At 39.9% G+C, this 12,868-nt stretch overlaps 1 protein-coding gene across 1 annotated transcript in view; it reads left to right on the top strand.

Annotated features, from left to right (window-relative positions):
* CAT (catalase) overlaps positions 1-12,868 on the top strand; it is a 39,648-nt gene that overhangs the window by 15,324 nt on the left and 11,456 nt on the right. Inside the window, exons 2-8 of the mRNA XM_025452444.3 lie at positions 2,831-3,002; positions 3,383-3,493; positions 4,632-4,762; positions 5,226-5,330; positions 5,931-6,056; positions 8,818-9,009; positions 9,687-9,839. Of these exons, the coding sequence (XP_025308229.1) occupies positions 2,831-3,002; positions 3,383-3,493; positions 4,632-4,762; positions 5,226-5,330; positions 5,931-6,056; positions 8,818-9,009; positions 9,687-9,839 (990 nt within the window). The remainder of the gene's footprint in view (positions 1-2,830; positions 3,003-3,382; positions 3,494-4,631; positions 4,763-5,225; positions 5,331-5,930; positions 6,057-8,817; positions 9,010-9,686; positions 9,840-12,868) is intronic.

Genomic DNA, 12,868 nt, shown 5'->3' with positions numbered 1-12,868 from the left:
ATAACACCCAGTGCTCATCCCGTCAAGTGCCCCCCTCAGTGCCCGTCACCCATTCACCCCCACCCCCCGCCCCCCTCCCCTTCCACCACCCCTAGTTCGTTTCCCAGAGTTAGGAGTCTCTCATGTTCTGTCTCCCTCTCTGATATTTCCCACTCATTTTTCTCCTTTCTCCTTTATTCCCTTTCACTATTTTTATATTCCCCAAATGAATGAGACCATATGATGTTTGTCCTTCTCCGATTGACTTACTTCACTCAGCATAATACCCTCCAGTTCCATCCACGTCGAAGCAAATGGTGGGTATTTGTCGTTTCTAATGGCTGAGGAATATTCCATTGTATACGTAAACCACATCTTCTTTATCCATTGACACCGAGGCTCCTTCCACAGTTTGGCTATTGTGGACATTGCTGCTATAAACATTGGGGTGCAGGTGTCCGGGCGTTTCACTGCATCTGTATCTTTGGGGTAAATCCCCAGCAGAGCAATTGCTGGGTCGTAGGGCAGATCTAGTTTTAACTCTTTAAGGAACCTCCACACTGCATTCCAGAGTGGCTGCACCAGTTCCCATTCCCACCAACAGTGTAAGAGGGTTCCCCTTTCTCCACATCTCTCCAACATTTGCTGTTTCCTGTCTTGTTAATTTTCCCCATTCTCACTGGTGTGAGGTGGTATCTCATTGTGGTTTTGATTTATATTTCCCTGATGGCCAGTGATGTGGAGCATTTTCTCATGTGCATGTTGGCCATGTCTGTGTCTTCCTCTGTGAGATTTCTGTTCATGTCTTTTGCCCATTTCATGATTGGATTGTTTCTTTGCTGTTGAGTTTCATAAGTTCTTTATAGATCTTGGATACTAGCCCTTTATCTGATACGTCATTTGCAAATATCTTCTCCCATTCTGGAGGTTGTCTTTTAGTTTTGTTGACTGTTTCTTTTGCTGTGCAAAAGCTTCTTATCTTGATGAAGTCCCAATAGTTCATTTTTGCTTTTGTTTCTCTTGCCTTCATGGATGTATCTTGCAAGAGGTTACTGTGGCCGAGTTCAAAAAGGGTGTTGCCTGTGTTCTCCTCTAGGATTTTGATGGATTCTTGTCTCACAGTTAGATCTTTCATCCATTTTGAGTTTATCTTTGTGTATGGTGAAAGAGAGTGGTCTAGTTTCATTCTTCTGCATGTGGATGTCCAATTTTCCCAGCACCATTTATTGAAGAGACTGTCTTTTTTCCAGTGGATAGTCTTTCCTCCTTTGTCAAGTATTAGTTGACCATAAAGTTGAGGGTCCACTTCTGGATTCTCTATTCTGTTCCATTGATCTATGTGTCTGTTTTTGTGCCAGTACCACACTGTCTTGATGACCAAGCCACGTATTAATTCTGAGAGATAGTTGTTTCTGGTCTATTTTGCAGATGAAGAATTGAGATTCAGAAATAGTAAGTAATATTGATTGGCAGAGCTCTAAGTCAGACCCAGGCTCTGGGATGCCAGCACTCACGGTTTCTCTGAGGTTCCATGTTGGCCTCTTCTCATTTCAATGTGAACAGAACTCTAGTGGGTGGGGGGAGGGGTTCCTACTGTGTGTAGGAATCTTATTTATTCATTCTGAAGATTCCAAGATCTCTTTTCAGTGCCTTTTCCCAAAGAGCTCATGGTATTTTTATAGTTTTTAAAGTGATCCCCTCCTATCAATATCCCCTTCTAGGGAAGAAGAGATAAGTATTGACTTTATTTTAATATTCAGAACAGGTGTACCTGGAGAGGAAGAGTTAACACTCCGTTCCAAGTTTGTGAAACTTCCGTGCATAATCCTTTTCTGGGCATGTGAAGTTAGACTTTCATCACTAGACCTTTTTGAGTTGTTCTCCCAGAATGGAGCTATCTTAGCTTTGCTTCACCCACACATCTCCCTTAGGTTTCCCAGTAGCCAGGGGAAGACATTGGAGAGGCAGTTGTCCCTGGTCACGAGTAGAGGGTATGACCAAGATAATGAGCCAAGATCATGTGAAAGGCTGCTTAGGATCATTAATTTAAAAATGTTGCTGCTCCCATCCTAGAGAAGGGACAGCTGATAGGCTGATATTAGAGAATTTGGTGGATTAAAAAACTAATTCTTTGTTACAGTAAAATAACCTATCCCATTTCAGGGACATTTGACATCTTTAGAAAGTTAATACTATAATCCATTTTACCAGTAACTATTTTCAGTGACAATAAAAGCTATTGACTTTTTCGGGTTTTTTTTTTGTTGTTGTTGTTTATTTGTTTTTTTTGTTTTGCAATTGGAAAGAGATGTTGCAAATGCAAAGAGCTGGCATATGCTGCTTGAGAGAAATGAACATGCCATATGGGATGACTCCCTTGAACATCTGTATCAGTCAGAAAGCATCTGCAAGTTCCAAATAAAGCCTTAAGCAGCATGGCTTCTCCAGAGACCATCTTCTCACCATCAGTTTGGACATTCAGTGTGTTAAGCACATAGGATCCCTTTGGGTGGGGGGTTCCCTCTCTGGGGATTTCCTGTGTGGAGCCCAGTGGCTGCATCTAGAGCAGGGCTGAGCAAGTTGGCAGCTTATTTAGCCATCTTTCTGCTCTTCAGAGCAGATTTCTTAGCAGTTGGTGTTGAGATTTTTCAAGGATTTCTGAGACTGGACTCTGAATTTCAGGCGGTGGCATATCTTGGCAGTATTTCAGCACTTCGGACACAGGAAATTTAAAAAGAGTGATCAGAGGGTATAAAAATTGGAAAACAGTGTGCCCTCTGACAATGTAAATAACGGTTTGATTATACTGACTCTTCCACACTCTTTGTCCTTTTGTGTTTTATCCACTCAGAAACCTGATGTCCTGACCACCGGGGGCGGTAATCCAATAGGAGACAAACTTAATGTGATGACAGCAGGGCCTCGGGGGCCCCTTCTTGTTCAGGATGTGGTTTTCACTGATGAAATGGCTCACTTTGACCGGGAGAGAATCCCTGAGAGAGTCGTGCACGCTAAAGGAGCAGGTGAGAGCCTTGTTTATTTGCTGTAAAAGGATTGTTTCATAACACCTGGGTTAAAAATTACTTCTCACAGAGTTGAAGCTCCTTTAGCAGAAGTGGCAAGTCTCCATTCTTGGGGGAAAGGGAAAAAAAAAATCCACTGAGGGAATTCATAATTAAATGATGGTTATTTCTCCAGATTGAATGGTGTAGCACTGAGGGCTTTGCATTTTGACCCCATCATTTTGTGTTTGGACATCTAGCTCCCCTTTTTCCTGTCCTCTTGGAAGCTCCCAAAAGGCCAGTGCTACCCTATCAGTTTCTCTTGTCACCTAGATGCCCATTGAGGGCCCAGTGGTCTGCGATGGTCTCACGCGTGAGGACTTCTGTGTCTTTCTCATTAGGGGCTTTTGGCTACTTCGAGGTCACACATGACATTACCAAATACTCCAAAGCAAAGGTGTTTGAGCATATTGGAAAGAGGACCCCCATTGCAGTTCGATTCTCCACTGTTGGTAAGTCCGTCTGTTTACGTGACTGGCATTGCATAACTCAACCCTGTATCTTACTTGGGGCATTTATTTTTATTGATTGATTGATTTTTAATCTTATTTTATTTAAATTCAATGAACTAACATGTAGTGTATCGTTTCAGATCAGTGATTCATCAGTTGCATACAACACCCAGTGCTCATTACATCATGTGCCCTCCTTAATGTCCATCACCCAGTTACCCCATCCCCCAACCTATTTGGGGTATTTGCACATACATTTCAAGGAAAGCCTATTAGAAGATAGAATAAATCATTTCTCCAAATGATAGCCAGGTTTTACAGTAGAAAAAATATTTTGAGACAGGCAGGAAGTTACTTTTAATTGTTTGCTGAGGTCTTAGGAAATCACACTTAGGCAGAGGCCACCACTGCAATTCTGTGAATTTGGAAAGAGCTTTCCTACAAGTGCTTGCCTCAGATGGAAATGTGGAGTGGGGGCATTTATTCAGCAACCACAACAGCTGACCTTTCTTGGGAATTAACTCTGTGCCATCCATGGTCAGACGCTTTACAGACATTAGCTATAACCTCATCTGTAGATTCACTTTGCAAGGTGGCGTTATTTCTATTTCAGAGGTGAAGTGATTTTTTTCAGTAGTGTTAGTACGAACTAGATCTATCATGCTACATCTCAACACAGCACCATGCAGGATTAATTCTGTTTCTCCTTTAGTCTATGTTTCTAGATTCTTAAGAATCTATATTTTCATTCATTTTCTTAATATTAGTCTCATAATTTTGACAACTCACTTATTCTCCTTATTTACTACCTTAATCTTTATAATTATTTTCTTCCTTTATCTTAATTAAAAATTTAATTACCTGTTTGGACAAAGCTATCTTATGTGAAATGGATAATCTTTTCAGCTTTTACAGTTATGTACTCTCTTATTACTTGCAATTAATTCTGTTGTTTAATTTGTGGACTGAATTAGCTGGTAGGTGGTAGAGATAATAACCCAGGTACTTAAATACCTAGTTTCCTTTGAGGAAGTAGAGTGGAAAGGATAGATCCCAATGTTTCTTTGTGATGTTAGGTTTGTTGGATGCCAAGTACTCTTGGCTTATGCTTAATTTTCTTCCCATTTGAATTTTCTAGCTGGAGAATCAGGCTCGGCTGACACAGTTCGTGACCCTCGTGGGTTTGCAGTGAAATTTTACACAGAGGATGGTAATTGGGATCTTGTTGGAAATAACACCCCCATTTTCTTCATCAGAGATGCCATATTGGTAGGTGATAAAGTATCTTGCACTCTACAAATGTTTGATTTAAATTGATTTCAAACACCTTACATTGACTGGCATTTGAGGAGAAGCCCTGAGAAAAGCAGAAAAAAGAATTTGGGTTGGCTGGATTGCCTTTTTAAGCACATTTTTCTGTATTTAATATCCTTCTTATAAAATCAAATAACAGTTACTGTTGGTCTTCAGTTTGGCATTTCAAGATTCACTGACTTCGTGGGAATTGGCCCAGTTTTCCTTGTAGAGTCTGGAAGATCAGTACAAAGAAACACTTTGTCCTGGAAGTGTATAGAGGGTAAATTTCATTTTAGGGTTTGGCACTGTAAAATTCTAGGATTATCTTGTTCAGAGTTTTAATCCCTAAGCCTACCAATAGGCAATGTATAATGTAAGATGACAATTCCTATAAACTTAATTTTGGGATTTTTACCCCCTCTTTTTCTGTTTATAGTTTCCGTCCTTTATCCATAGTCAAAAGAGAAACCCTCAAACACACCTGAAGGATCCGGACATGGTCTGGGACTTCTGGAGCCTGCGCCCTGAGTCTCTGCACCAGGTGGGAACTCTTCTTTTCCATTCTATTATAATGCTTTACCGGCAATAGAACTGTTAATTTTGCTTCATCATGTGTTTCTCCAGTTTTGGCTATCTCATTGGACTTGGTTTCTACTTTCTTTTTGGGAGGCTTGCTCAGATTTCTTGACCCTGAAGAGTGTTATGACTGATTTTATTAATCTTCCCCCACTCATAGACCTTAAGGGATGCTAGAAACATTGTCAACTGATATAACAATATTAAGGATTAAAGTCTCTAGTACAAAGTAGAGCTCTTTGTATTAGGGAAAGACGGGAAAAGTGTTGCCAAACATATTTACTGTTAAAATTGATTTTGAATGACAAGTTAGGCTACCTTTCAGATTTGTTTTTGCTATTCCTTATTGAATTTTGAGCCATGAGGCTAATGATTTACATATCATTCTGCTTTAAAATTCTTATTATTTTGTATAAATGATACTAATGATAACCTTTTTTATGGGAACTTGGTTAGCGTGTTCCATGTCATTAAGAGATTCTTTGGAAACTTAGGAATATCTTAAAAATCTAGGATATTTTGATTGAAATGGAAAGATTTAAGGCATTATTTTTCTGTTCCTTAGGTTTCCTTCTTGTTCAGTGATCGAGGGATTCCAGATGGACACAGGCACATGAATGGATATGGATCACATACTTTTAAGCTGGTTAATGCAGCGGGAGAGGCGGTTTATTGCAAATTCCATTATAAGGTACATAATGCCTTTGGGGCAGAGGGTACAAGGCTCCTATCACCCACATCTCTTTACTTCTCATGAGGATTGGGCAAAGATCAAGGCTCCTCCCCCCTTTCCCCTACCTCCACTCCAAAGGCTGAGAGTTGGCTGAGAGTTGACTGATCCAGTTGACTAGGACCATGACTCTTCTTTTGGCTCCGCCCAAGTGAATGCACACTGCCCAGTTAGGGGAGCTCTGTGGGCTCTCTTTGGTCTCCTCTTTCCATATGACCAGAGGGTAGGAGTACACAGCTGCTGGCAGTGGTCAAGCTTTCTTCTTCTGAGCCCTGGAGCAATGCATAAATATTTGGGAAAATGCTCATTTAATGCTGGTTCTCTGGTTTAATGTTTTTAGTGCTGGCAGGTGAATATCCATTCTTCCTGAAGAGGGAAGACCTAAGGTTTGGTTTTGGGCTCAAATGTAAGGAGATAATATATAGGCCTCCAGGCTATGTGAAAGGAGATTTCTACCAGGTTTAGTCTAGCTTCTAGACTTCTTTGTTGGGGTTTAGAGTCAAGCCTTAGCAAACAGTAAAGTATTCTGTGGCTTTGCCTTTTGTAGCCCTGACTCATCTTGCTGAGCATAGGTATCTTTGGTGGTCCAGGGAGGGGGCTGTGGCAGAAATGGGGCATTCCTGTCTGTAATTCCAATCTCACCGTGACTTTCAATGTCTGAGACTACCTTTACAGAAGCATTTCTCATAACTTTTTAACTCCTCCATCCATTTGTTTAAGTAGTGTTTATCAAAAGTATGTTATGAACAGGCAAAAAAAGTAATCAATTACAAATGTAAGAAAATAAAAATTGTTTTTTTTTCATTTATTTTCATATAATCATATCAAACAAGTTAACTTTGGGGGAAGCCTTAAGAACATTTTAATTAACTGAAGTGTTTTAAAGGGCTCTCTCTTATTATGATCTTGGCATTTGTTATAGTAAGCAGTATTCTCAGAGAACTCTAGAAGGTTATATTTAAAAAAAAAAAAAAAAACAAAACACCTCTGGTTGCCTAAGAAAATGTTTCCAAATGCTACTGCTAAAATAAGCGCATACCAGAAGTGGACTCAGGACAAATATAGTCTCCTTCTTAGTGGTGTCTACCCAAGACCTGTTTTCCTGTCTTGTCTTAATCTTTATCTGAACAACTTATGTAAGTATCTCAAACAGGAAAACTATCTCCCCTCTTTATACTTGTAACTTGGGTGTATAATCTTTGGCCAGGAACAGTTTTAAGCAAGAGTTGCCTCATTGGCTTGTAACTGCCAAAGGGAGCAGTGTTGTGTCACCAAGAACAGGCTAAATGACTGTGTCTGAGGGACCCGCGTGGTGGTGGCTTTAATAATGTGACTTGGTCACTTTATTAAAAGTTCTCTGTGCTCCAGCTTTGTCACTGTAAAATTGGGATAATAATAGCAGCTGTCCCTGATCCTGGAAGGATTGGATTGCTTATGGGTCTGTTTGGCAGAGAGTCCTGGGGGAGCCTGAGACCTATTTGGATGTATCAGTCTGGAATTATTCTGATCTATGATTAGTCTTTCCTAAGCCCAAGGGATTCAGTTAAAATCAGAAAAGTATTGCAATATTATTGCACAATTTAATGTATTAGCTCTCCAGTGATCTGCAGATGGTGATCTCCATTTTTAAATCTGGAAGGTGACTGTATTTCTGGTCTGATAGTGAGAAGGGTTCAAATCTTGCCCCTGGATAGAAAGACTTGAGATTTCTGTGGTAGAGTTTCATAGTTGACTTTGCTGAGGCAGTCTTTTCCATGCTTGGCTTGTGAGGGTCTTTCAGAATTAAGATACAGGTGAGAATCAGTTGAAAGGCAATAGGGTGTGATAGTAGGAGCGCTAGTGGCAGTGACTAACTTAGTTAATGGCTTGCTTGGGAAGTCAAAATAAGAATTTTGCCTGCTCATAGTCAGAGAAGTAGTTCAGAGCAGCTCTACTGAAGTTCTTTTCAGCTGTATGAACTGTGATTCTATGACTTCTCAAAAAAAATAAAAGGAAGAGAATGGGAGTGGAGGTATGGTAGCTAGCACAATCTCATTAATTGATTTGAGCTCTTACAAAACAACTGAAAAATTATGCAGAAAAATAATTATGTGCCTATTTTAAAAATACCTTTTGACTTTTTTTTCCTGATTTGGAAAGTACCATAATTCTAAAACTTCAAATAATAACCACTCTGAAGAACCATTTTTAGTTATTCAAGAAATTAGATGTAGAGTTACTGTATGACCTGGCAACTTTATTTCAAGACTTTCAAGACTAAAAAAATCCACTAAAAAAAAAATAAATAAAAAAATAAAATAAATCCACCAAATTGGACACTTTAAAATGGTACATTTGATGTTATATATGTTTTATTCCGAATTTTTTTCGCTTTTCTGAAGACAGTAGTACAGCATTCTTTACATGGGTGAGAAATTGAAAATAAAATATATGTTAACAATTAAAAAATTTCAAGTAATATAGGCTACAGAAAGGGAAAGATAGGACAAATTATAAATATGAAATGTATATACAGATGCCCTGGACATTTGAAAGAATCAAGATAACCAAGTAGAATTTCTTGTTGATGAATTCCTCTCTATCAGATTTAAACAGTGGAATTGTTACAAGGAAAATCCAGTCTTTGAGTTGTGTTGCTCATCATCCTTCAGTGCATAACTGATTAAAGGTCCGTAACTTTGCCAATGCATTTCAGTTTGAGCTGCTTTCTCTCATTCTGTAGACTGACCAGGGCATCAAAAACCTTTCTGTTGAAGACGCAGCAAGACTTTCTCATGAAGATCCTGACTACGGCCTCCGGGATCTTTTCAATGCCATTGCCACAGGCAACTACCCCTCCTGGACATTTTATATCCAAGTCATGACTTTTAGTCAGGCAGAAACTTTTCCATTCAATCCATTTGATCTTACCAAGGTAAGTCCCTTAGCAACCAAATTTTCTTTTTTAAGTCTCTTTGTACCTAATTTGACAAATTCCAGTCAAGTATTCATAACGATAGAGAAGTCCTGTACAAAATGCAGTAGGGCCGCTTTGGATTTTCCTGGCCTGTGCATCTCACTTCTAGTTCGCGTTTGCTAAGTTCATTGAGTTCCTTGAAGTGGCTTGATATATCATTATTAGCAGGGAACAGATCTTGCAAAGCTAATGTCCATTTTGCCCAGGGAAGATGTCAGTATTTACTGTTTAGTGTTGTGAAAGATTCAACCGGTGTACTACCTGAAGTTCTTTTTCACTTTACTGGATTAACAAATTATTTTCACTTATTATCATTATATTGTATTAGAAAGTTGGTATTTCATTATATTATATGGCTTCACTATATTAGAAAGGTAGTATTTTTAAAAATATTTTATTTATTTATTTGAGCAAGCACAAGCAAGGTGGGAAGGGCAGAGGGAGGAAAAGGAGGCTCCCCACTGAATGGGGAGCCCGGGGCTCTATCCCAGGATCCAAGGATCATAACCTGAGATGAAGGCAGATGCTGAACTGGTTGAGCCATGCAGGTGCCCCCAAATCTGTCATTTTTAATGAGTGCTTTAATTTCCTTTAGTTGGTTGTCTGATAATTGTGAATATGACATTTATTTTTAGATTTGGCCTCACCAAGACTACCCTCTTATCCCAGTTGGTAAACTGGTCTTAAACCGGAATCCAGTTAATTACTTCGCTGAGGTTGAACAGATGGCATTTGACCCAAGCAACATGCCACCTGGCATTGAGCCCAGCCCTGACAAAATGCTTCAGGTAAACCTGGTGGATTGAGATGTTCTGAGGCAGGAGTGCAGGAGTGGACACAGGCGAATGCGTGCGTGCCTGTGCACACACACACATACACGTGCTGTAATTTGGCATGACCTTTATAAAAAGAATTAACTAGAACACCACTTAAATTTAATTAATCTTGCGGGTCTACCTAAGCATCCTGACATTATAAAATTACAGTATAAAGAGGATTTCATAGTATGTTAAGACTTTGACATTTAGTCTCTTAATTTAAAAGAAGTGACATCAGAAATGCCTCCGGTATTTGTAGAGTAAAGCACTCTTTGTTCAGTCTGTCATTGATGGGAGGGAATATTGTTAATTGGCCAGTATAACTTGATTCATTTCCCCTCCCATGGTGATGCTTGAATTTTTCCATCTGTAAAAAGAGACTGGAGATGCTTTTTATGAGCTGAACGTATGTCACCAGTGATTGAAAGCAGCAGGTCAGTCTAACCATTTGTTTCAGTCATGTTCCTACACAGTCACTATTTTTTCATCACTCCACTAGGCTCTTTCAGGAGTAGAAAGAGTGAAAAATACTTTTTTTGGACCAGAAATCAGTAGGCAAAGAATTGGCTTAATAATTATTGAATAAATCAATCTCTTGTGTTTTTGGACTCTGACCTCGAAACAAAGGTTAAAGATTATTATGCTAGATCGGACCACGGCTCCTTCTTATGTAAGCGTTGGACTCCCTATGGAGACAAGCTACGATTCTGTTTTTTTTTTTTTTTTAATAGCATTTTTGCTTTGACATTGGGAACATTTAAGACTTTTATAGAAAATAAGTTTTTCATTAGCTTTTAGTTCAATTTAACTTATTTATTTATTTAAGAGAGAGAGAGAGAGAGATCACCCAAATGCAAGTGAGTAGGGGCAGAGGGTAAGGGAGAGAAAGAATCTTAAGCAGGCTCTACACCCAGCATGGGGCCGATGTGGGGCTCAGTCTCACAACCTTGAGATTGTGACCTGAACTGGAATCAAGAGTTGGATGCTTAACTGACTGAGCCACCCAGGGGCCGCTTAACTAATATAAATTGAACACCCCTGTGTGTATAATAGATTACTCTGGCTGCTGTAACAGAAGAACACAAGATAACTAGAATATAAGGCAGATTGCCATTTGAATCAGGAGAAATCTTATTAGGAGGATAATGACAAGCTTTTAAGAATGAGGTAGTGTTTGAGATGGCTTTTGAAGAATGGCTAGGATTTCAGTTTTCAATAGAGATAAAATGGGGCAGGAGAGAGACCTGAATATAGGTATGATGGACCATGTTGAGTATATTTAAACTGTAAACAGCCACTTCTTAAAGTAGAAGGAATAAGGTGGGGGTACACTGAGCATCTGTCAGGGAGGGACTTCAGTGCTTGAGTAGAGGTCTGTACAATTGTCCCTTTTAGGAAAAGAAGGTTTCTTCAGTTTTGAGAAATGTAGAACCATTCTATCAAGTAGAACCCATCCAGTTGGTGACACACAGAACAAGAGAGAACTGGAGGTTAGGGACTAAAGAAGGAAAGCCAAACAGATCATAGAGCACAAGTAGAAGTGCTTGTGTTGAAAGGAGTAAAGGAAGCCAAGCCCTGGGACTCTGGGCACCCAACCTTCCCTTGGGGTGGGAAGGGAGCTGAACCATGTGAAGGAGGTTACTGGGATTTGCCAAGGCATGAACTTGTTCCCTGGTATTGCGGGAACAGGTTAAAGAACAAATACCATCCAAATTCTTTTCCTAATCCAGGTTAACTGTGGGTCCATGGTGAGACATAGAGACAGCTAACAACACTGCGTCATACAGTTAGAAGAGCAGTGAAGCATTGGATAGAGGCCTAGGCCCAGGGAAAAGGACCACAAGTCAAATCCGTGTTCTCTGCAACAACAAATAGCAAATGTTAAAGACATTCCATTGAAACTTTTGGGAAAAAAGTCCTGAGGAAAGATGATAACTGAAATCATGCAATTCTATTAGTGAATTGAATTGTATGAATGAATCTTATAATTTCTGTCAGTATTAATTTTGGGTATGGCAAACATATTTTAAACTTAATGTGATATCTTCTTGTTTTTTTTGTTTTGTTTTGTGAAGTGTGTTTAAAAAGTAAAAGGGCTTTATTTAGTAGGTACAGTCAAGATTCTGCCCAATCTTTCTACAACTTCTCAAGCTCAGTTTGCTGTGAGTTCTAATGCCACGGGGGCGTGTGAGGAGCCATCCAGCAGGGAAGGACAGCTGTGCTTAGTTAGCCATTTGGAGACCAGTGAGGAAACTGGTTTAAAGTTTAAAGTTTTAAAAAAGTTTAAAGTTTAAAGTTTTAAAGTTTTTTGTTTTAAAGATTTTATTTATTTATTCATGAGAGACACAGAGACATAGGGAGAGGACGAAGCAGGCTGCCTACGGGGAAGCCTGATGTGGGACTCGATCCTGAGACTCCAGGATCGTGCCCTGAGCCCAAGGCAGATGCTTAACCACTGAGCCACCCAGGCATCCCTAAAGTATTTTGAGCAGATAGTGATGTGATCTGCGTGGGGCCTGGGGCTGATTCTTTTGGCAGGAGTGCGTAGGACGATGATGGCGGAGGACAAGCTAGAAGTGGAGAGCCAGATAGGGGGGACTTCGAAATTGCTCTGATGGGTGCTAATGAGCATCTGGAGGTGGCAGTAGTCGTGTGGTAATGAACAGTGGTCTCAGTTACCTTTCGACCAGATCATGTTGATGAACTTTAGAGTGTTATCCAAAGCGGTAAGCCGGATCACAGTGAACAGGACGTAGATTCCAGTTAGTTGGGTTCTAACAAACGTATTTTACAATGTGATACATCCTTGAGAGTAGGAAGCAATATGAGACAGCAGTAACTTGTTATTTGAGGGGGAAAAGGGAGTTCTTATCTAGAACAGGTGTGAAGATTTGTGGTTGTTTGGCTGTATGACGCAGAAGATTAAGGACTGTTGGGTTAGGGACAACTCATTTCATGAGAGAAGGAACTTTGCTCTTTTGGCTGGGGTGGGGTGGGGG

Source organism: Canis lupus, chromosome 18, assembly GCF_003254725.2.
Source record: "Canis lupus dingo isolate Sandy chromosome 18, ASM325472v2, whole genome shotgun sequence".
Lineage (NCBI taxonomy): Eukaryota > Metazoa > Chordata > Mammalia > Carnivora > Canidae > Canis > Canis lupus.
Note: the sequence above shows the minus strand (reverse complement) of the source record. Positions and strands in the feature narration are given on the sequence as shown.